The 22,519-nt window shown below is 56.1% G+C and overlaps 1 protein-coding gene across 1 annotated transcript in view; it reads right to left on the reverse strand.

Moving 5' to 3' along the window:
• Nucleotides 1-22,519, reverse strand: part of DRC7 (dynein regulatory complex subunit 7) — a 64,234-nt gene that overhangs the window by 24,436 nt on the left and 17,279 nt on the right. Inside the window, exons 7-12 of the mRNA XM_069739602.1 lie at nt 14,345-14,563; nt 9,209-9,328; nt 1,527-1,587; nt 1,169-1,297; nt 968-1,096; nt 675-901 (exon numbers count right to left, since the gene is read on the reverse strand). Coding sequence (XP_069595703.1) covers nt 675-901; nt 968-1,096; nt 1,169-1,297; nt 1,527-1,587; nt 9,209-9,328; nt 14,345-14,563 — 885 coding nt within the window. The remainder of the gene's footprint in view (nt 1-674; nt 902-967; nt 1,097-1,168; nt 1,298-1,526; nt 1,588-9,208; nt 9,329-14,344; nt 14,564-22,519) is intronic.

A 22,519-nucleotide genomic window follows, 5' to 3' on the forward strand; every position in this document is an offset into this window, starting at 1 on the left:
GAGCACCTGTATTACACGTGATATCCTCCCAGAGAGCCTGAATTACATGTGATATCCTCCCAGAGAGCCTGTATTACACGTGATATCCTCCCAGAGCACCTGTATTACACGTGATATCCTCCCAGAGCGCCTGTATTACACGTGATATCCTCCCAGAGCGCCTGTATTACACGTGATATCCTCCCAGATCACCTGTATTACACGTGATATCCTCCCAGAGAGCCTGAATTACATGTGATATCCTCCCAGAGAGCCTGTATTACACGTGATATCCTCCCAGAGCACCTGTATTACACGTGATATCCTCCCAGAGAGCCTGTATTACACGTGATATCCTCCCAGAGAGCCTGTATTACACGTGATATCCTCCCAGAGAGCCTGTATTACACGTGATATCCTCCCAGAGAGCCTGTATTACACGTGATATCCTCCCAGAGCGCCTGAATTACATGATATAATGTATGGCAGGTTTCTCAGTAGTGGGAGACATAGTGGGTTTTCACATTAGCGGGGGGGCGCTGAGTACTGACAGCAGGTGAGCTGTCGATATATCTGTAGCACTGTAACTATTGAGTGTGAGATGTGAGTAGACCAGGGGTACTGTGCGCTTGCTTCTACTGGTGGTGCATGTATGTATTCCTGTCTTGTGTGTATGAGGGGTCATGGAGCCGTACCAGGATCGGTCGGGGGTTGACCTCTGTTGGTCCTCCGGCGATGGACACTTTCTTTGCCCGTTTTCCATAGGTCGTGTGCCTATAGTACAGGAGATCCTCTCTGTTGTGGAAGTTCTCCAGCATTTCCTTTGGTCGCTCCTCACGTCTCTGCAGTCCATCGAGACGAGCCTCGCTATAAAATACCATGGTGCGCTCAGTCTCTGGGGTCAGAGATCGGAAGGTGTGAGCTAGAAGAGAGAGCGGTTAGCAACGCAGTGTCGGAGCCTCCACACCTCCTCATAGCCTCATATTACCCTTCAGTGCATCCTTGCGGCCTGGAGAGAAGTACTCGCTGCTGTCTCCGGCCAGTCGCTTCACCTGTCTCATGTCTAGCTTGTCCTTCCGGTTCTCAAACAAGTCCTGGACTTCCAGCTCTATAGTGGCTGAGGAGATTAGGTCCGGGGTGAGCATTGGATTGGTGACCCCATTCCTCATGGAAAGTATCAGGAACTTACATGCAGTGTCCTGGTAGAGCGTGAGACGAGACACCCGGCCGTCATCCTGGAGGTAGGGCGCCCATTTCTCTAGCCTGGCCTTCTTGTACTGTAGAAGCTTCATTCCTTCAGGACATCGCATCTCGAACGCTGTTAGGAAGGATGAGCAGATGAACCTAATGATTCTGTGAAGGAGTGTCGGTGTCTGGAGTGGACACTGCCAAAATGACATAACGCAGCCAGTGAAAGAACGACAGGGACCTCCTAACTCCATTGCCGTCCCTGTACGGCTCCAAAAATCCGGGGACCACGGCCGATTAGGCCTTTATCATTGAGTTACATAATGGCGCTGCTCTGTAATGGCAGTATTATTGCTTACCTTCTGGTGTCACCACAATGGGCAGCACCCAGGACACTGGCACCTGGCTCATCACCTGGTCCTGGAGGAGAAGACAAGTGACGAGACAAAAGGTAAAGCTCAACCACCACAACTCATCATCTTCAGCTGTAATCCGCATGCAGTACATGAAGAGAAGACAAGTGCAGTATCTTCTGCTACAATCTGTGCGCTCCCCCGGTCTCTGTCCTCCATTACAATCTGTGCGCTCCCCCGGTCTCTGTCCTCCATTACAATCTGTGCGCTCCCCCGGTCTCTGTCCTCCATTACAATCTGTGCGCTCCCCCGGTCTCTGTCCTCCATTACAATCTGTGCGCTCCCCCGGTCTCTGTCCTCCATTACAATCTGTGCGCTCCCCCGGTCTCTGTCCTCCATTACAATCTGTGCGCTCCCCCGGTCTCTGTCCTCCATTACAATCTGTGCGCTCCCCCGGTCTCTGTCCTCCATTACAATCTGTGCGCTCCCCCGGTCTCTGTCCTCCATTACAATCTGTGCGCTCCCCCGGTCTCTGTCCTCCATTACAATCTGTGCGCTCCCCCGGTCTCTGTCCTCCATTACAATCTGTGCGCTCCCCCGGTCTCTGTCCTCCATTACAATCTGTGCGCTCCCCCGGTCTCTGTCCTCCATTACAATCTGCGCGCTCCCCCGGTCTCTGTCCTCCATTACAATCTGCGCGCTCCCCCGGTCTCTGTCCTCCATTACAATCTGCGCGCTCCCCCGGTCTCTGTCCTCCATTACAATCTGCGCGCTCCCCCGGTCTCTGTCCTCCATTACAATCTGCGCGCTCCCCCGGTCTCTGTCCTCCATTACAATCTGTGCGCTCCCCCGGTCTCTGTCCTCCATTACAATCTGTGCGCTCCCCCGGTCTCTGTCCTCCATTACAATCTGCGCGCTCCCCCGGTCTCTGTCCTCCATTACAATCTGCGCGCTCCCCCGGTCTCTGTCCTCCATTACAATCTGCGCGCTCCCCCGGTCTCTGTCCTCCATTACAATCTGTGCGCTCCCCCGGTCTCTGTCCTCCATTACAATCTGTGCGCTCCCCCGGTCTCTGTCCTCCATTACAATCTGTGCGCTCCCCCGGTCTCTGTCCTCCATTACAATCTGTGCGCTCCCCCGGTCTCTGTCCTCCATTACAATCTGTGCGCTCCCCCGGTCTCTGTCCTCCACTACAATCTGTGCGCTCCCCCGGTCTCTGTCCTCCATTACAATCTGTGCGCTCCCCCGGTCTCTGTCCTCCACTACAATCTGTGCGCTCCCCCGGTCTCTGTCCTCCATTACAATCTGTGCGCTCCCCCGGTCTCTGTCCTCCATTACAATCTGTGCGCTCCCCCGGTCTCTGTCCTCCATTACAATCTGTGCGCTCCCCCGGTCTCTGTCCTCCATTACAATCTGTGCGCTCCCCCGGTCTCTGTCCTCCATTACAATCTGTGCGCTCCCCCGGTCTCTGTCCTCCATTACAATCTGTGCGCTCCCCCGGTCTCTGTCCTCCATTACAATCTGTGCGCTCCCCCGGTCTCTGTCCTCCATTACAATCTGTGCGCTCCCCCGGTCTCTGTCCTCCATTACAATCTGTGCGCTCCCCCGGTCTCTGTCCTCCACTACAATCTGTGCGCTCCCCCGGTCTCTGTCCTCCATTACAATCTGTGCGCTCCCCCGGTCTCTGTCCTCCATTACAATCTGTGCGCTCCCCCGGTCTCTGTCCTCCATTACAATCTGTGCGCTCCCCCGGTCTCTGTCCTCCATTACAATCTGTGCGCTCCCCCGGTCTCTGTCCTCCATTACAATCTGTGCGCTCCCCCGGTCTCTGTCCTCCATTACAATCTGTGCGCTCCCCCGGTCTCTGTCCTCCATTACAATCTGTGCGCTCCCCCGGTCTCTGTCCTCCATTACAATCTGTGCGCTCCCCCGGTCTCTGTCCTCCATTACAATCTGTGCGCTCCCCCGGTCTCTGTCCTCCATTACAATCTGTGCGCTCCCCCGGTCTCTGTCCTCCATTACAATCTGTGCGCTCCCCCGGTCTCTGTCCTCCATTACAATCTGTGCGCTCCCCCGGTCTCTGTCCTCCACTACAATCTGTGCGCTCCCCCGGTCTCTGTCCTCCATTACAATCTGTGCGCTCCCCCGGTCTCTGTCCTCCATTACAATCTGTGCGCTCCCCCGGTCTCTGTCCTCCATTATAATCTGTGCGCTCCCCCGGTCTCTGTCCTCCATTATAATCTGTGCGCTCCCCCGGTCTCTGTCCTCCACTACAATCTGTGCGCTCCCCCGGTCTCTGTCCTCCATTACAATCTGTGCGCTCCCCCGGTCTCTGTCCTCCATTACAATCTGTGCGCTCCCCCGGTCTCTGTCCTCCATTATAATCTGTGCGCTCCCCCGGTCTCTGTCCTCCACTACAATCTGTGCGCTCCCCCGGTCTCTGTCCTCCATTACAATCTGTGCGCTCCCCCGGTCTCTGTCCTCCACTACAATCTGTGCGCTCCCCCGGTCTCTGTCCTCCATTACAATCTGTGCGCTCCCCCGGTCTCTGTCCTCCATTACAATCTGTGCGCTCCCCCGGTCTCTGTCCTCCATTACAATCTGTGCGCTCCCCCGGTCTCTGTCCTCCACTACAATCTGTGCGCTCCCCCGGTCTCTGTCCTCCATTACAATCTGTGCGCTCCCCCGGTCTCTGTCCTCCATTACAATCTGTGCGCTCCCCCGGTCTCTGTCCTCCATTACAATCTGTGCGCTCCCCCGGTCTCTGTCCTCCATTACAATCTGTGCGCTCCCCCGGTCTCTGTCCTCCATTACAATCTGTGCGCTCCCCCGGTCTCTGTCCTCCATTACAATCTGTGCGCTCCCCCGGTCTCTGTCCTCCATTACAATCTGTGCGCTCCCCCGGTCTCTGTCCTCCATTACAATCTGTGCGCTCCCCCGGTCTCTGTCCTCCATTACAATCTGTGCGCTCCCCCGGTCTCTGTCCTCCACTACAATCTGTGCGCTCCCCCGGTCTCTGTCCTCCATTACAATCTGTGCGCTCCCCCGGTCTCTGTCCTCCACTACAATCTGTGCGCTCCCCCGGTCTCTGTCCTCCATTACAATCTGTGCGCTCCCCCGGTCTCTGTCCTCCATTACAATCTGTGCGCTCCCCCGGTCTCTGTCCTCCATTACAATCTGTGCGCTCCCCCGGTCTCTGTCCTCCATTACAATCTGTGCGCTCCCCCGGTCTCTGTCCTCCATTACAATCTGTGCGCTCCCCCGGTCTCTGTCCTCCATTACAATCTGTGCGCTCCCCCGGTCTCTGTCCTCCATTACAATCTGTGCGCTCCCCCGGTCTCTGTCCTCCATTACAATCTGTGCGCTCCCCCGGTCTCTGTCCTCCATTACAATCTGCGCGCTCCCCCGGTCTCTGTCCTCCATTACAATCTGCGCGCTCCCCCGGTCTCTGTCCTCCATTACAATCTGCGCGCTCCCCCGGTCTCTGTCCTCCATTACAATCTGTGCGCTCCCCCGGTCTCTGTCCTCCATTACAATCTGTGCGCTCCCCCGGTCTCTGTCCTCCATTACAATCTGTGCGCTCCCCCGGTCTCTGTCCTCCATTACAATCTGTGCGCTCTCCCGGTCTCTGTCCTCCACTACAATCTGTGCGCTCCCCCGGTCTCTGTCCTCCATTACAATCTGTGCGCTCCCCCGGTCTCTGTCCTCCATTACAATCTGTGCGCTCCCCCGGTCTCTGTCCTCCATTACAATCTGTGCGCTCCCCCGGTCTCTGTCCTCCATTACAATCTGTGCGCTCCCCCGGTCTCTGTCCTCCATTACAATCTGTGCGCTCCCCCGGTCTCTGTCCTCCATTACAATCTGTGCGCTCCCCCGGTCTCTGTCCTCCATTACAATCTGTGCGCTCCCCCGGTCTCTGTCCTCCATTACAATCTGTGCGCTCCCCCGGTCTCTGTCCTCCATTACAATCTGTGCGCTCCCCCGGTCTCTGTCCTCCATTACAATCTGTGCGCTCCCCCGGTCTCTGTCCTCCACTACAATCTGTGCGCTCCCCCGGTCTCTGTCCTCCATTACAATCTGTGCGCTCCCCCGGTCTCTGTCCTCCATTACAATCTGTGCGCTCCCCCGGTCTCTGTCCTCCACTACAATCTGTGCGCTCCCCCGGTCTCTGTCCTCCATTACAATCTGTGCGCTCCCCCGGTCTCTGTCCTCCATTACAATCTGTGCGCTCCCCCGGTCTCTGTCCTCCATTACAATCTGTGCGCTCCCCCGGTCTCTGTCCTCCATTACAATCTGTGCGCTCCCCCGGTCTCTGTCCTCCATTACAATCTGTGCGCTCCCCCGGTCTCTGTCCTCCATTACAATCTGTGCGCTCCCCCGGTCTCTGTCCTCCATTACAATCTGTGCGCTCCCCCGGTCTCTGTCCTCCATTACAATCTGTGCGCTCCCCCGGTCTCTGTCCTCCATTACAATCTGTGCGCTCCCCCGGTCTCTGTCCTCCATTACAATCTGTGCGCTCCCCCGGTCTCTGTCCTCCACTACAATCTGTGCGCTCCCCCGGTCTCTGTCCTCCATTACAATCTGTGCGCTCCCCCGGTCTCTGTCCTCCATTACAATCTGTGCGCTCCCCCGGTCTCTGTCCTCCACTACAATCTGTGCGCTCCCCCGGTCTCTGTCCTCCATTACAATCTGTGCGCTCCCCCGGTCTCTGTCCTCCATTACAATCTGTGCGCTCCCCCGGTCTCTGTCCTCCATTACAATCTGTGCGCTCCCCCGGTCTCTGTCCTCCATTACAATCTGTGCGCTCCCCCGGTCTCTGTCCTCCATTACAATCTGTGCGCTCCCCCGGTCTCTGTCCTCCATTACAATCTGTGCGCTCCCCCGGTCTCTGTCCTCCATTACAATCTGTGCGCTCCCCCGGTCTCTGTCCTCCATTACAATCTGTGCGCTCCCCCGGTCTCTGTCCTCCATTACAATCTGTGCGCTCCCCCGGTCTCTGTCCTCCATTACAATCTGTGCGCTCCCCCGGTCTCTGTCCTCCATTACAATCTGCGCGCTCCCCCGGTCTCTGTCCTCCATTACAATCTGTGCGCTCCCCCGGTCTCTGTCCTCCATTACAATCTGTGCGCTCCCCCGGTCTCTGTCCTCCATTACAATCTGTGCGCTCCCCCGGTCTCTGTCCTCCATTACAATCTGTGCGCTCCCCCGGTCTCTGTCCTCCACTACAATCTGTGCGCTCCCCCGGTCTCTGTCCTCCATTACAATCTGTGCGCTCCCCCGGTCTCTGTCCTCCACTACAATCTGTGCGCTCCCCCGGTCTCTGTCCTCCATTACAATCTGTGCGCTCCCCCGGTCTCTGTCCTCCATTACAATCTGTGCGCTCCCCCGGTCTCTGTCCTCCATTACAATCTGTGCGCTCCCCCGGTCTCTGTCCTCCATTACAATCTGTGCGCTCCCCCGGTCTCTGTCCTCCATTACAATCTGTGCGCTCCCCCGGTCTCTGTCCTCCATTACAATCTGCGCGCTCCCCCGGTCTCTGTCCTCCATTACAATCTGTGCGCTCCCCCGGTCTCTGTCCTCCATTACAATCTGTGCGCTCCCCCGGTCTCTGTCCTCCATTACAATCTGTGCGCTCCCCCGGTCTCTGTCCTCCATTACAATCTGTGCGCTCCCCCGGTCTCTGTCCTCCACTACAATCTGTGCGCTCCCCCGGTCTCTGTCCTCCATTACAATCTGTGCGCTCCCCCGGTCTCTGTCCTCCACTACAATCTGTGCGCTCCCCCGGTCTCTGTCCTCCATTACAATCTGTGCGCTCCCCCGGTCTCTGTCCTCCATTACAATCTGTGCGCTCCCCCGGTCTCTGTCCTCCATTACAATCTGTGCGCTCCCCCGGTCTCTGTCCTCCATTACAATCTGTGCGCTCCCCCGGTCTCTGTCCTCCATTACAATCTGTGCGCTCCCCCGGTCTCTGTCCTCCATTACAATCTGTGCGCTCCCCCGGTCTCTGTCCTCCATTACAATCTGTGCGCTCCCCCGGTCTCTGTCCTCCATTACAATCTGTGCGCTCCCCCGGTCTCTGTCCTCCATTACAATCTGTGCGCTCCCCCGGTCTCTGTCCTCCATTACAATCTGCGCGCTCCCCGGTCTCTGTCCTCCATTACAATCTGCGCGCTCCCCCGGTCTCTGTCCTCCATTACAATCTGCGCGCTCCCCCGGTCTCTGTCCTCCATTACAATCTGTGCGCTCCCCCGGTCTCTGTCCTCCATTACAATCTGTGCGCTCCCCCGGTCTCTGTCCTCCATTACAATCTGCGCGCTCCCCCGGTCTCTGTCCCTCCATTACAATCTGTGCGCTCCCCCGGTCTCTGTCCTCCACTACAATCTGTGCGCTCCCCCGGTCTCTGTCCTCCATTACAATCTGTGCGCTCCCCCGGTCTCTGTCCTCCATTACAATCTGTGCGCTCCCCCGGTCTCTGTCCTCCATTATAATCTGTGCGCTCCCCAGTCTCTGTCCTCCATTACAATCTGTGCGCTCCCCCGGTCTCTGTCCTCCATTACAATCTGTGCGCTCCCCCGGTCTCTGTCCTCCATTACAATCTGTGCGCTCCCCCGGTCTCTGTCCTCCATTATAATCTGTGCGCTCCCCCGGTCTCTGTCCTCCATTATAATCTGTGCGCTCCCCCGGTCTCTGTCCTCCATTACAATCTGTGCGCTCCCCCGGTCTCTGTCCTCCATTATAATCTGTGCGCTCCCCCAGTCTCTGTCCTCCATTACAATCTGTGCGCTCCCCCGGTCTCTGTCCTCCATTATAATCTGTGCGCTCCCCCGGTCTCTGTCCTCCATTACAATCTGTGCGCTCCCCCGGTCTCTGTCCTCCATTACAATCTGTGCGCTCCCCCAGTCTCTGTCCTCCATTACAATCTGTGCGCTCCCCCGGTCTCTGTCCTCCATTATAATCTGTGCGCTCCCCCAGTCTCTGTCCTCCATTACAATCTGTGCGCTCCCCCAGTCTCTGTCCTCCATTACAATCTGTGCGCTCCCCCGGTCTCTGTCCTCCATTATAATCTGTGCGCTCCCCCGGTCTCTGTCCTCCATTACAATCTGTGCGCTCCCCCGGTCTCTGTCCTCCATTATAATCTGTGCGCTCCCCCGGTCTCTGTCCTCCATTACAATCTGTGCGCTCCCCCAGTCTCTGTCCTCCATTACAATCTGTGCGCTCCCCCGGTCTCTGTCCTCCATTACAATCTGTGCGCTCCCCCGGTCTCTGTCCTCCATTACAATCTGTGCGCTCCCCCGGTCTCTGTCCTCCATTACAATCTGTGCGCTCTCCCGGTCTCTGTCCTCCACTACAATCTGTGCGCTCCCCCGGTCTCTGTCCTCCATTACAATCTGTGCGCTCCCCCGGTCTCTGTCCTCCATTACAATCTGTGCGCTCCCCCGGTCTCTGTCCTCCACTACAATCTGTGCGCTCCCCCGGTCTCTGTCCTCCATTACAATCTGTGCGCTCCCCCGGTCTCTGTCCTCCATTACAATCTGTGCGCTCCCCCGGTCTCTGTCCTCCATTACAATCTGTGCGCTCCCCCGGTCTCTGTCCTCCATTACAATCTGTGCGCTCCCCCGGTCTCTGTCCTCCATTACAATCTGTGCGCTCCCCCGGTCTCTGTCCTCCATTACAATCTGTGCGCTCACCTGGTCTCCTTCATCCTCCTCATCTTCCTCCTTCATGTTAGGAATGAGCAGCACAGGCTTTGCAGTGCTCAACAGCATGAACTCCCAGCACAAGGGGTCGCCCAGGTCAAAAGTTATATCCTATACAATAAGAAAAAAGTGGACTTCATCATGTATTGCCCTCCAAAGTGTCCAGCACACCACTCATCTTCATGGGACAAACTGCACCATCAACGTCCCCCTTTGTTGCCGATCCTCTCCCATACGCGACACACACTGTGCCCTCCCCTCCGCTGCTGTGTCCCTCCCCTGTACTCGCTGTACTATCCCCTCTTCTGTTTGCACCCACTGGGCTGTCCACTCCTCTGCAACTATGGCGGCATCCCATCCCCTGTCTCCACTCCTCTGCAACTATGGCGGCATCCCATCCCCTGTCTCCACTCCTCTGCAACTATGGCGGCATCCCATCCCCTGTCTCCACTCCTCTGCAACTATGGCGGCATCCCATCCCCTGTCTCCACTCCTCTGCAACTATGGCGGCATCCCATCCCCTGTCTCCACTCCTCTGCAACTATGGCGGCATCCCATCCCCTGTCTCCTCTCCTCTGCAACTATGGCGGCATCCCATCCCCTGTCTCCACTCCTCTGCAACTATGGCGGCATCCCATCCCCTGTCTCCACTCCTCTGCAACTATGGCGGCATCCCATCCCCTGTCTCCACTCCTCTGCAACTATGGCGGCATCCCATCCCCTGTCTCCACTCCTCTGCAACTATGGCGGCATCCCATCCCCTGTCTCCACTCCTCTGCAACTATGGCGGCATCCCATCCCCTGTCTCCTCTCCTCTGCAACTATGGCAGCATCCCATCCCCTGTCTCCACTCCTCTGCAACTATGGCAGCATCCCATCCCCTGTCTCCACTCCTCTGCAACTATGGCGCCATCCCATCCCCTGTCTCCACTCCTCTACAACTATGGCGGCATCCCATCCCCTGTCTCCACTCCTCTACAACTATGGCGCCATCCCATCCCCTGTCTCCTCTCCTCTGCAACTATGGCGCCATCCCATCCCCTGTCTCCACTCCTCTGCAACTATGGCGGCATCCCATCCCCTGTCTCCACTCCTCTGCAACTATGGCGCCATCCCATCCCCTGTCTCCACTCCTCTACAACTATGGCGGCATCCCATCCCCTGTCTCCACTCCTCTGCAACTATGGCGGCATCCCATCCCCTGTCTCCACTCCTCTGCAACTATGGCGGCATCCCATCCCCTGTCTCCTCTCCTCTGCAACTATGGCGGCATCCCATCCCCTGTCTCCACTCCTCTGCAACTATGGCGGCATCCCATCCCCTGTCTCCACTCCTCTGCAACTATGGCGGCATCCCATCCCCTGTCTCCTCTCCTCTGCAACTATGGCGGCATCCCATCCCCTGTCTCCACTCCTCTGCAACTATGGCGGCATCCCATCCCCTGTCTCCACTCCTCTGCAACTATGGCGGCATCCCATCCCCTGTCTCCACTCCTCTGCAACTATGGCGGCATCCCATCCCCTGTCTCCTCTCCTCTGCAACTATGGCGGCATCCCATCCCCTGTCTCCACTCCTCTGCAACTATGGCGGCATCCCATCCCCTGTCTCCACTCCTCTGCAACTATGGCGGCATCCCATCCCCTGTCTCCACTCCTCTGCAACTATGGCGGCATCCCATCCCCTGTCTCCACTCCTCTGCAACTATGGCGGCGGCATCCCATCCCCTGTCTCCACTCCTCTGCAACTATGGCGGCATCCCATCCCCTGTCTCCACTCCTCTGCAACTATGGCGGCGGCATCCCATCCCCTGTCTCCTCTCCTCTGCAACTATGGCGGCATCCCATCCCCTGTCTCCACTCCTCTGCAACTATGGCGGCATCCCATCCCCTGTCTCCACTCCTCTGCAACTATGGCGGCGGCATCCCATCCCCTGTCTCCTCTCCTCTGCAACTATGGCGGCATCCCATCCCCTGTCTCCTCTCCTCTGCAACTATGGCGGCATCCCATCCCCTGTCTCCTCTCCTCTGCAACTATGGCGGCATCCCATCCCCTGTCTCCACTCCTCTGCAACTATGGCAGCATCCCATCCCCTGTCTCCACTCCTCTGCAACTATGGCGGCATCCCATCCCCTGTCTCCACTCCTCTGCAACTATGGCGGCGGCATCCCATCCCCTGTCTCCACTCCTCTGCAACTATGGCGGCGGCATCCCATCCCGTCTCCACTCCTCTGCAACTATGGCGGCATCCCATCCCCTGTCTCCACTCCTCTGCAACTATGGCGGCATCCCATCCCCTGTCTCCTCTCCTCTGCAACTATGGCGGCGGCATCCCATCCCCTGTCTCCACTCCTCTGCAACTATGGCGGCATCCCATCCCCTGTCTCCACTCCTCTGCAACTATGGTGGCGGCATCCCATCCCCTGTCTCCACTCCTCTGCAACTATGGCGGCATCCCATCCCCTGTTTCCAGTCCTCTGCAACTATGGCGGCATCCCATCCCCTGTCTCCACTCCTCTGCAACTATGGCGGCATCCCATCCCCTGTCTCCACTCCTCTGCAACTATGGCGGCATCCCATCCCCTGTCTCCACTCCTCTGCAACTATGGCGGCATCCCATCCCCTGTTTCCAGTCCTCTGCAACTATGGCGGCATCCCATCCCCTGTCTCCACTCCTCTGCAACTATGGCGGCATCCCATCCCCTGTCTCCACTCCTCTGCAACTATGGCGGCGGCATCCCATCCCGTCTCCACTCCTCTGCAACTATGGCAGCATCCCATCCCCTGTCTCCACTCCTCTGCAACTATGGCGGCATCCCATCCCCTGTCTCCTCTCCTCTGCAACTATGGCGGCGGCATCCCATCCCCTGTCTCCACTCCTCTGCAACTATGGCGGCATCCCATCCCCTGTCTCCACTCCTCTGCAACTATGGTGGTGGCATCCCATCCCCTGTCTCCACTCCTCTGCAACTATGGCGCCATCCCATCCCCTGTCTCCACTCCTCTGCAACTATGGCGGCATCCCATCCCCTGTCTCCACTCCTCTGCAACTATGGTGGCGGCATCCCATCCCCTGTCTCCACTCCTCTGCAACTATGGCGCCATCCCATCCCCTGTCTCCACTCCTCTGCAACTATGGCGGCATCCCATCCCCTGTTTCCAGTCCTCTGCAACTATGGTGGCATCCCATCCCCTGTCTCCACTCCTCTGCAACTATGGCGGCATCCCATCCCCTGTCTCCACTCCTCTGCAACTATGGCGCCATCCCATCCCCTGTCTCCACTCCTCTGCAACTATGGCGGCATCCCATCCCCTGTCTCCACTCCTCTGCAACTATGGCGGCATCCCATCCCCTGTCTCCACTCCTCTGCAACTATGGCGGCATCCCATCCCCTGTTTCCAGTCCTCTGCAACTATGGCGGCATCCCATCCCCTGTCTCCACTCCTCTGCAACTATGGCGGCATCCCATTCCCTGTCTCCAGTCCTCTGCAACTATGGTGGCATCCCATCCCCTGTCTCCACTCCTCTGCAACTATGGCGGCATCCCATCCCCTGTCTCCACTCCTCTGCAACTATGGCGGCATCCCATCCCCTGTCTCCACTCCTCTGCAACTATGGCGGCATCCCATCCCCTGCCTCCACTCCTCTGCAACTATGGCGGCGGCATCCCATCCCGTCTCCACTCCTCTGCAACTATGGCAGCATCCCATCCCCTGTCTCCACTCCTCTGCAACTATGGCGGCATCCCATCCCCTGTCTCCACTCCTCTGCAACTATGGCGGCATCCCATCCCCTGTCTCCACTCCTCTGCAACTATGGCGGCATCCCATCCCCTGTCTCCACTCCTCTGCAACTATGGCGGCATCCCATCCCCTGTCTCCACTCCTCTGCAACTATGGCGCCATCCCATCCCCTGTCTCCACTCCTCTGCAACTATGGCGGCATCCCATCCCCTGTCTCCACTCCTCTGCAACTATGGCGCCATCCCATCCCCTGTCTCCACTCCTCTGCAACTATGGCGGCATCCCATCCCCTGTCTCCACTCCTCTGCAACTATGGTGGCGGCATCCCATCCCCTGTCTCCACTCCTCTGCAACTATGGCGCCATCCCATCCCCTGTCTCCACTCCTCTGCAACTATGGTGGCATCCCATCCCCTGTCTCCACTCCTCTGCAACTATGGTGGCGGCATCCCATCCTCTGTCTCCACTCCTCTGCAACTATGGTGCCATCCCATCCCCTGTCTCCACTCCTCTGCAACTATGGCGGCATCCCATCCCCTGCGTCCACCCCGCACATGCTGCACTGTCCCCTCCCCTGCCTCCATCCCGCGCACGCTGCACGGTCTCCTCCCATGCCTCTACCCTGCACACGCTGCTCTGTCCCCTCCCCTGCCGCCACCCCTCAATGGCTGTGCTGTCTCCTCCCCTGCCTCCATCCTGCGCACGCTGCGCTGTCTCCTCCCCTACCTCCACCTCTTAACAGCTGTGCTGTCTCCTCCCCAGCCTCCACCCCTCACACGCTGCTTTGTCCCCGTCCCCTCTTCTGCTGTTCCTCACCTGCACATGCTACAGTCCCCTCTGCTGCCATCCCTCCCCTGCACCATCCCTTCCTAAATCATCCATCTCCTCTTCTGCTGTCCCTCCCCTATATGCTCTGCACTGTCACCCTGCTGCCGTCCCTCCCCTGCATAAGCTATGTCATCCCCTCCTCTACCGTCTCTCCCCTGCACACGTTGTGCCTTCCCCTCTGCGGCACCATCTCCTATGCTGTCCCTCCCCTGCACACGATGCACCGTCCCCTCCTCTGTACACAAGGCGCCATCTCCTCTGTATTTCCTCCCCTGCACACGCTGCGCCATACCCTCCACTGCTGTCCCTCCCCTGCACACGCTGTGCTATCCCCCGTTGCTGTCCATTCCCTGCACATGCTGCGCAGTCCGCTCCTTGGCTGTCCCTCCCCTGCATGCACTGCACTGTCCCCTCCTCTGCACATGCTAAGCCATCCCCTCTACCTTCCCTCCCCTGCACATGCCACGCCGTCCTCTCAGCTGCCATCCCACTCCCTGAACATGCTGCGCCGTCCCCTTCGCTGTCTTATATATCTGCTTTGTTTCTCTGTCCCTGGTACCTTGCAGCCGTTACGGCAGTCCTGCATGTTCACCCAGTAGTTCTCATGATTCCACAGACTTTCGATGTCCAGGAAATGCGGGTCCTTGGTCTGGAACGCGCGGCCTGTCAGAGCATCGATGAAGAAATTGTCTGGAACTTCTCTCTTACTAGCTAGGACCAAAACCCAGCAGTGAACTCTGCAACCGTACAGAGGGTCCGGGCCTGGGTTCTCTGCTTCCTGTAGACACATAACATACTCATGGATGATAGGGACTTATGAGAAGGAATGGAATAAAGTGGAATCTCATTACCATTCAGTACATCCTTCTCCTGGCTCCTGTAATGGTGCCCTCTGGATCTCATGGTCGGCGTGTAACAAAGAACCCCGACATCCATTTTTCCTTTAAAATTCCTTTAACCTTTTGGCTCTTAGTGAACCTTGAATCCAGCAGTTGAACACCATGGCTGCTGCTTTCTTGTATGGTGGGCTACAATTCTCACATACCCCCAGACCAGAGATCAGACTAGTGGAGGCGTTGGTCTGCTCCTTTCATCACAACGTGCTTTCCAGGTGATTCCCCCTGTTCCCTCACTTGTCTACCATTCCTTTGAGATTCACACTGTTACTTTTCAAACCCTTCTCCCTGCAGGTGGCGGTTATGCATCACCCTCTGGGCTTTTCCAATCAGTTTCTAGATCACTTTGCCTCCCAACTTCCACACTTAGAATCCTGTCCATCCCCACTCTCCTCATGGGGGACTTTAACATCCCCACTGATAATCCACGCTCCTCATCAGCTGGTCTTCTTCTGTCTCTAACCTCCTTCGACTCTCTGAACATGAGTACGGGAATATACTAGACCTGGTCTTCTGACTCTGCTCAGTGTACGACTTTACTGACTCCCCCTCTCCCATCGTCTGACCATAACATTCTTTCTTTCGCTGCTAGTAGCAGTCGTCTGCTCAGGACACCCCTACTTAGCGCCCAGAGACCTATGTGCCAACAATACCCAGCAGCTTATGAACACTCTACAGTCATCTTTACCTCTAATGCAACATATAATATGCACGTTTCACTGCCCCACTTCTCCTCCTCTGTGTTCCACTTACCCGTCCTCTCCACAGTGCTGCACTGCCCTCGATCTCCTCATCATCTGTCTACCACCTACCTGTCCTCTCCACAGTGCTGCGCCTCCCTACATCTCCTCCTCATCTGTCTACTACCTACCCGTCCTCTCCACAGTGCTGCACCGCCCTACATCTCCTGTCTACCACCTAATCATCCTCTCCACAGTGCTGTACCACCCTACGTTTCCTCCTTATCTGTCTTCCACTGTCCCATCCTCTCCACAGTGCTGCACCACCCTACATCTGACTAGCACCTACCTTTCTTCTCCACAGTGCTGCATTGCTCAACATCTCCTAATTTCTACCACCCTACGTGTCCTCTCCACAGTGCTGCACCACCCTACATCTCCTCCTCATCTCGGTCTACCACTTACCCGTCCTCTCCGTGGTGCTTCACCACCCCACATCTCCTCATCTCGGTCTACCACCTACCTGTCCTCTCCATAGTGCTACACCACCCTACTGTCACAGGTGTGTCAGAAGTAACAGACAGTTGCTCTATATCTGGCTGCAGATGGTGTCACGATATGGTATGAAATATCATAAGTAGTTCTCTAGCCTGTGTGGGCTAAGCCCCCCTCCTTGGAGCAACAGTTTGTAGCTGCAAATTCCTGGCTTTCCTTCTCTGAGAGTATGGGGGAAGAGAGGTTTTATTGCTCTGGGGTCGTAAATTCCAGGCTCAGAGGAAAGTCCCTCACCCCTCCCACATTCTCTAGTTCAAACTGGAAAAGTGGCTCCAAGATTCAGGAAAGATTCTTTGTTTAGTTTTTGTTAGATATTAGGCAAACGATTTAAGCTAGAAATACGAAAATATATATTCGTAGTCTCACTCGGTGTAGGTACCCATCCCTTTAAACTCGGGTTTCTAACTCCATCTGGTAAAGAAGTAGGGTTTTCTCTGTAAATATGTATCCCAGATAGGACATATTTGATCTCATTAGAATGCTCACGTTAATCCGAGATGAATTATGGGTTTGGTATGACTCTGTCATGTTTTGTAGTGAAGTTATAGAAATTAGAGAGAATAGTTTAAAGTTTAGGCAGAATGTAGAGAGAGGAGGGTCTGGATAAGCCAGCCTTTCTGTGATGTCACAGCCTTAATGTTTTAAGTGTCTGGCAGGCTCTGAGGAGTCACTTTTTGCTGATTTCTCCTTCTGGACTGCTTTGTCCTATTGTCCTGGAAGAGCTGGTACATCCCATGGACTGGGATGTATGGAAACTGCACTAGCCTGGATGCCTGCAATGCTTTTAATATGTGAGTGTTATCTTTTCTCATTTATTCCCTTTATGTTATAATTACCCTTGTACATATTTGCAATTGTCTCATGTATAACATCTTTATAAACTATTTTTGATAACGCACTGCCTAGTTATTTTGAATGGGATATACTATTATATATTAGTTCGTTCTCCTGCTCTAAACCGTACCCTAAGTCTCTTGAAGGGAAAATTCGCTACTGTTACTGTTGTGTTGGGTTAGCTTCGGACCCGTTTAATCGAAGCTGGTGGCAGCGAAAGTGTGCTGACGGTTGGATTATGCTGAAGCAACTGCGGGTTTGATAATTATTGTTCCTGCCTGTGTGGGAGTAGTTATCGCGTCGCTGCAGCGTGCCCAATAGCCAGTACATAGCAGGCAGCCTTTCTGGCGACTAATTACCCAGGGTGCAGTACCTAATCTGACCTGAGAGTAAGGGGGGCGCCAGAGAGCTGCAAGTGTTAAGTGGAACTGTAAGCGGGATATACATAAATCCCTGCAGTTCGTGGTATATAGAAAAGCAGTGGGATACCTAGAATAAGCCCCTGCTGTAAACTAAGAGGTCAATAGCCTTGTGAGTGGTTTTTTTCATCACATTGTTAGCAGTGGAGGGATAACTAAGATAAGCCCCCCTGCACATGTGATAGCCGTCTGTTGGCCTAAAGTCACCTCAATCCGTGACGTAGGGGTGACGGTCACGGTGTGAATCCTGACCCATTGGTGACAGAGGTCAGGGGGAATCGTGACAATTGGTGGCAAGGCGGTGGGATATCTTAGAGCATTAGTGATTTGGTTTGAGTAATCATTCCTCTCACTAAAAACTGGCAGAAAGTTCTTGCGAGGACTCTGCGCAAATAAGTTTGGAGAACGAACTCAGTGCTTTTTAGTTGTGAGACAATTGCGTACTGGTAATTATCCCTTCCCTTTCTCTTCGTTTTTCTATCCTATCTTTTATTTGGCAACCATGGTTGTGCTGGGAGAAACCTTCTATGAGCAGCAGACCAGAGACACCCTTGTCGCCTTATGCAAGTCACAGCACATTGACTTTGCAAGCAAAAACAAAGCCCAACTGGTCGCAGATCTGGTGCAATGGGAAGCCGCTCGAGACCAATCTCAGAGCTCAGAGGCCGCAGAAGCCAGCACCAGCGAACATGAGGCTGCAGCAGAGGTCCAACCACTGAATACGGGCCCTACTGGCAACCAGGGGGGCGCAGACCTCCTCCTGCAGCTGGCTCTGCAACAATGCCCCGCAGATGACCTAGAGAGACGTCTGCAGCTGATCCAGCAATACCAGGAGCGAGCTGAGAGAGAGGCCCAGGCCCAGCGAGCCGAGAGAGAGGCCCAGCGAGCCGAGCGAGAGGCCCAAGCGGAGCGGGAGTACCAGCTGCAGTTAGCCCGACTGCAAATGCAGGGGTCGTCCCAGTCCAGCCGTGAGCCCAGCAGCGCTCAGATGCCTAAACCCCGGCCCGATCACTTCCCTGTTATGGAGAAGGACGGAGACTTGGACACTTTTCTGCGGGCCTTTGAGAAAGCCTGCAGGCAGTACCAGCTGCCTACAGATGAATGGGCCCGATACCTGACACCAGGGCTGAGAGGTAAAGCTCTGGAGGCGTTTGCTGCCCTCCCTCAAGAACAAGATGGTGACTATGAGGCCATCAAAAAGGCTCTGATAGCCAAGTACCAGCTTACACCCGAGGTGTACCGTAGAAAGTTCCGGACCCTCCAACGTGGCCCACACGACAGTTACAGTGATGTGGTGCATGGACTGGGGACCCACTTTGACCAGTGGACCCAAGGACTGTCAGTGACCACCTTTGCACAGCTGCGAGACCTGATGATCAAAGACCAGTTCTTTCATCTTTGCCCAGCTGAGGTGCGACAGTTCGTGATGGACAGAGAACCCAAAGACGTGACGAAAGCAGCGCAGATTGCCGATGCCTATGAGGCCAACCGTAGATCGGAAGTGCGGAAGCCAGTCACTACCAGCTGGAGAGGGGGTAAGCCTGCAACCAACGCCAGTACCCCTGCCAGCCAGCACACCAGAGGTCCTGGCCCTGTGGCCAACAGCACCAGACCTACCACCGAACCTCGCACGTGTCACACCTGCAAGCGGCCTGGGCATATCAGTACCTTCTGTCCAGACAGGCCGAAGAACCCCCCAGCCAAGGCCCCAGGGCCTAATGCAGCAGTTCTTTTGGTGGGTGGTGTGGTTGGGAGGGTGTGTGACAACGTACAGCCCGTCACTGTGGGGGGCCATGTTGCTACAGGCCTCAAGGACACCGGGGCTGAACGAACCCTCATCCGACCCGAACTGGCGGCCCCTGAAGAAATCATTCCGGGGAAAACCCTAACTGTCACTGGGATTGGGGGCATTAGCTGTCCCTTACCGATGGCCCGGGTTTTTATTGATTGGGGTGCTGGGAGCGGGGTGAAGGAAGTGGGGCTGTCTGATAATTTGCCCACTGATGTTTTGTTGGGGACTGATTTGGGGAGGTTGGTTGCCCACTACGTCACTGATACCCCTCCCCAATCTACTAATGAGGGTAAAGTTAACCCTGATGATGATGGGAAATCGCATGTGTTACCTGACCATGCTTTATCTTGTAATGATGCATCTAATAACCATTTTTTCCCTAGGATTGATGGTGAAAATGTTGTACCTGTGCCAGCTGAACCTGATAATGATTTTTCTGTGAAGGTTAATGTGTCCATAGGTACAGGCGTGCCCAGCCACGTCGCTCTGCGGAGTGAGACGGCTGAGGAACCCCTAGCAGGGGCAAGTGTCGGTGCTACAGGAAATGGGGAGAAGCATGGGAACCGTGAGAAAGGTGATGCCATGAAAGTGACCAGTGCCACCGAGGAAGGTAACTGGCCCATAAGTAGCACTGCCCCTGGAGTGTTGGGGGTGGATGGGGAGGTAGAGCCCATAGCAGCGCCGGCTGATGGGACTGTAGAAACCCCCGGGGAGACAGCCTACGTAGCTGCTGTCACCCGCAGTCCGAGTGCCCGGAACTCAGATAACTGTCTGCCTTCCGGACCCTCCTCAGTCATTACTGTGACTGAACCAGAGGTGGACCCAGAGCAGGTCCAAGAGGGTTCCCGTGGGGAAGGGACCCTGACATCGCTTCTGGCTTCCCCTAGCCAGGAGTTTCAGGCCGCTCTGCACACAGATGCGAGCCTAGAGAGTTTGAGACAACTTGCCGGGACGCACTTCTCCGAGACTGATAAGGAGAAGGTGTTCTGGGAACAAGGTAGGTTGTACCGGGAGACAGTACCCGGAGAATCACAAAAGGAGTGGTTGAGGGAAAGACAGCTGGTCGTCCCGCAGCAATTCCGGGGTGAGTTGTTGCGGATTGCCCATGAGATCCCGCTAGCTGGACACTTGGGGATCAGCAAAACTAAGGCCCGGCTGTCTCAACACTTCTATTGGCCTAAGATGGGGACAGATGTGTCAAACTACTGCCGCTCCTGTATCACTTGTCAAAGAGTGGGGAAGGCGGGACCTGCTATTAAGGCTCCCCTGATCCCTTTGCCAGTGATAGAGGAGCCTTTCCAGAGGATCGCGGTGGACATTGTGGGCCCGCTGGCCGTCCCCAGCAGCTCTGGAAAGCAATACATCCTTACTGTGGTAGACTATGCTACCCGGTACCCAGAGGCAGTAGCTCTGTCGTCAACTAGGGCAGATAAGGTGGCGGATGCCCTGTTGGCCATCTTTTCACGTGTAGGATTTCCCAGGGAAATGCTTACTGATCAAGGGACCCAATTTATGTCTCGCCTAATGGAGGCTCTCTGTAAGAGAATGCAGGTGAAGCACCTGGTATCGAGTGCGTATCACCCACAGACCAATGGCTTGTGTGAACGCTTCAATGGTACCCTCAAACAGATGCTACGCATGCTGGTTGAGACTCAAGGGCGCGACTGGGAGCGGTACCTCCCACACCTGCTGTTCGCTTACCGAGAGGTTCCGCAGGCCTCGACGGGGTTCTCACCCTTCGAGCTCCTGTACGGCAGGCGAGTTCGGGGACCCCTTGGGTTGGTAAGAGAATTCTGGGAAGAGGAGCCGAACCCTTCTGAAGTGTCCATAGTGGAGTATGTCATGCGCTTCCGTGACAAGATGCAGACCTTGACGCAGTTGGTGCATGACAACATGACGCAGGCTCAGGCTGATCAGAAGCACTGGTACGACCAGAACGCCCGGGAGCGGACCTACCACGTGGGTCAAAAGGTGTGGGTGCTGGTCCCGGTACCAACGGATAAGCTTCAGGCAGCCTGGGAGGGCCCGTACGTCGTCCACCAACAGCTCAACCCGGTCACTTACGTGGTCACGCTTGACCACGCTCGGGGTAGGCGAAAGGCCTTTCACGTCAACATGATGAAGGCTCATCACGAACGTGAACCTTTCGTCCTCCCGGTCTGCAGCTTGCCCGAAGACGGTGAGGAAGACACCCTCCTGGACATGCTGGCCCAAGCCAAGGCCAATGGGTCCATCGAGGATGTGGAGGTAAGCGCCTCGTTAACTGAACCCCAGCGGGTGCAGTTGCAAACCACACTGGAACCTTTCCGGGTCGTGTTCTCCAACCGACCTGGGAGGACTGAGTTAGCCGTCCACGAGGTGGACACCGGGAATCACGCCCCATTACGGCGAACACCCTATCGAATCTCTGACCAGGTGCAGCAGATTATGCGCCAAGAGATCGATGAGATGTTACAGCTGGGGGTGATTCGGCGGTCAAAGAGCGCGTGGGCATCACCTGTAGTTCTCGTGCCAAAGAAGGACCGGACCACCCGGTTCTGCGTGGACTACAGGGGGCTCAACGCCATCACAGCCTCGGATGCGCACCCAATGCCGCGCATGGAGGAGCTGCTTGAGAAGTTAGCTGGCGCAGATTACCTAACAATAATGGATCTGAGTCGAGGATACTGGCAGATTCCCCTGAGCCCCGAGGCGCAGGAAAAGTCCGCCTTTATCACACCCTTTGGACTGTACGAGTCCACGGTCATGCCCTTCGGCATGAAGAATGCCCCTGCCACTTTCCAGCGGATGGTCAACCTCCTGCTTCAGGGACTGGAGACGTACGCCGTGGCGTACTTGGATGACATTGCCATCTTCAGTCCCTCCTGGAAGGAACACCTGCAGCATCTCGAGGAGGTGCTCAGGCGAATTCACCAAGCAGGACTGACTATCAAGCCGGGAAAGTGTCAGATGGGCATGAGGGAGGTTCACTACCTGGGGCACCGGGTAGGCGGGAACACCCTGAAGCCAGAGCCTGACAAAGTGGGAGTGATCGTGAACTGGCCCACTCCCGTGACCAAGAAACAGGTGATGTCCTTCTTGGGCACTGCAGGGTACTATAGGCGCTTCGTAAAGCACTATAGTAGCCTGGCAAAACCTTTGACGGACCTCACCAGGAAGAAGCTACCTCACATTGTCAACTGGACAGATGGCTGTGAGGGGGCCTTCCAGGCGTTGAAAACCGCACTGTGCAACGCCCCTGTGTTGAAAGCAGTCGACAGCAGTCGACCGTTCTTGGTGCAGACCGACGCCAGCGAGTTTGGCCTTGGTGCTGTGCTCAGCCAGGTTGACTCGGAGGACCAAGAGCACCCCGTGTTATACCTGAGCCGGAAACTTTTGCCGAGGGAAGTGGCCTACTCCACAATTGAGAAGGAGTGCCTGGCCATAGTCTGGGCCCTGCAGCGCTTGCAGCCCTACTTGTATGGTCACACTTTCACTGTGGTGACCGACCACAACCCTCTTCGCTGGCTAAACGCCATGTGTGGAACCAACGGCAGGTTGCTACGCTGGAGCCTTGCC

Source organism: Ranitomeya imitator, chromosome 9 (genome assembly GCF_032444005.1).
Source record: "Ranitomeya imitator isolate aRanImi1 chromosome 9, aRanImi1.pri, whole genome shotgun sequence".
NCBI lineage: Eukaryota > Metazoa > Chordata > Amphibia > Anura > Dendrobatidae > Ranitomeya > Ranitomeya imitator.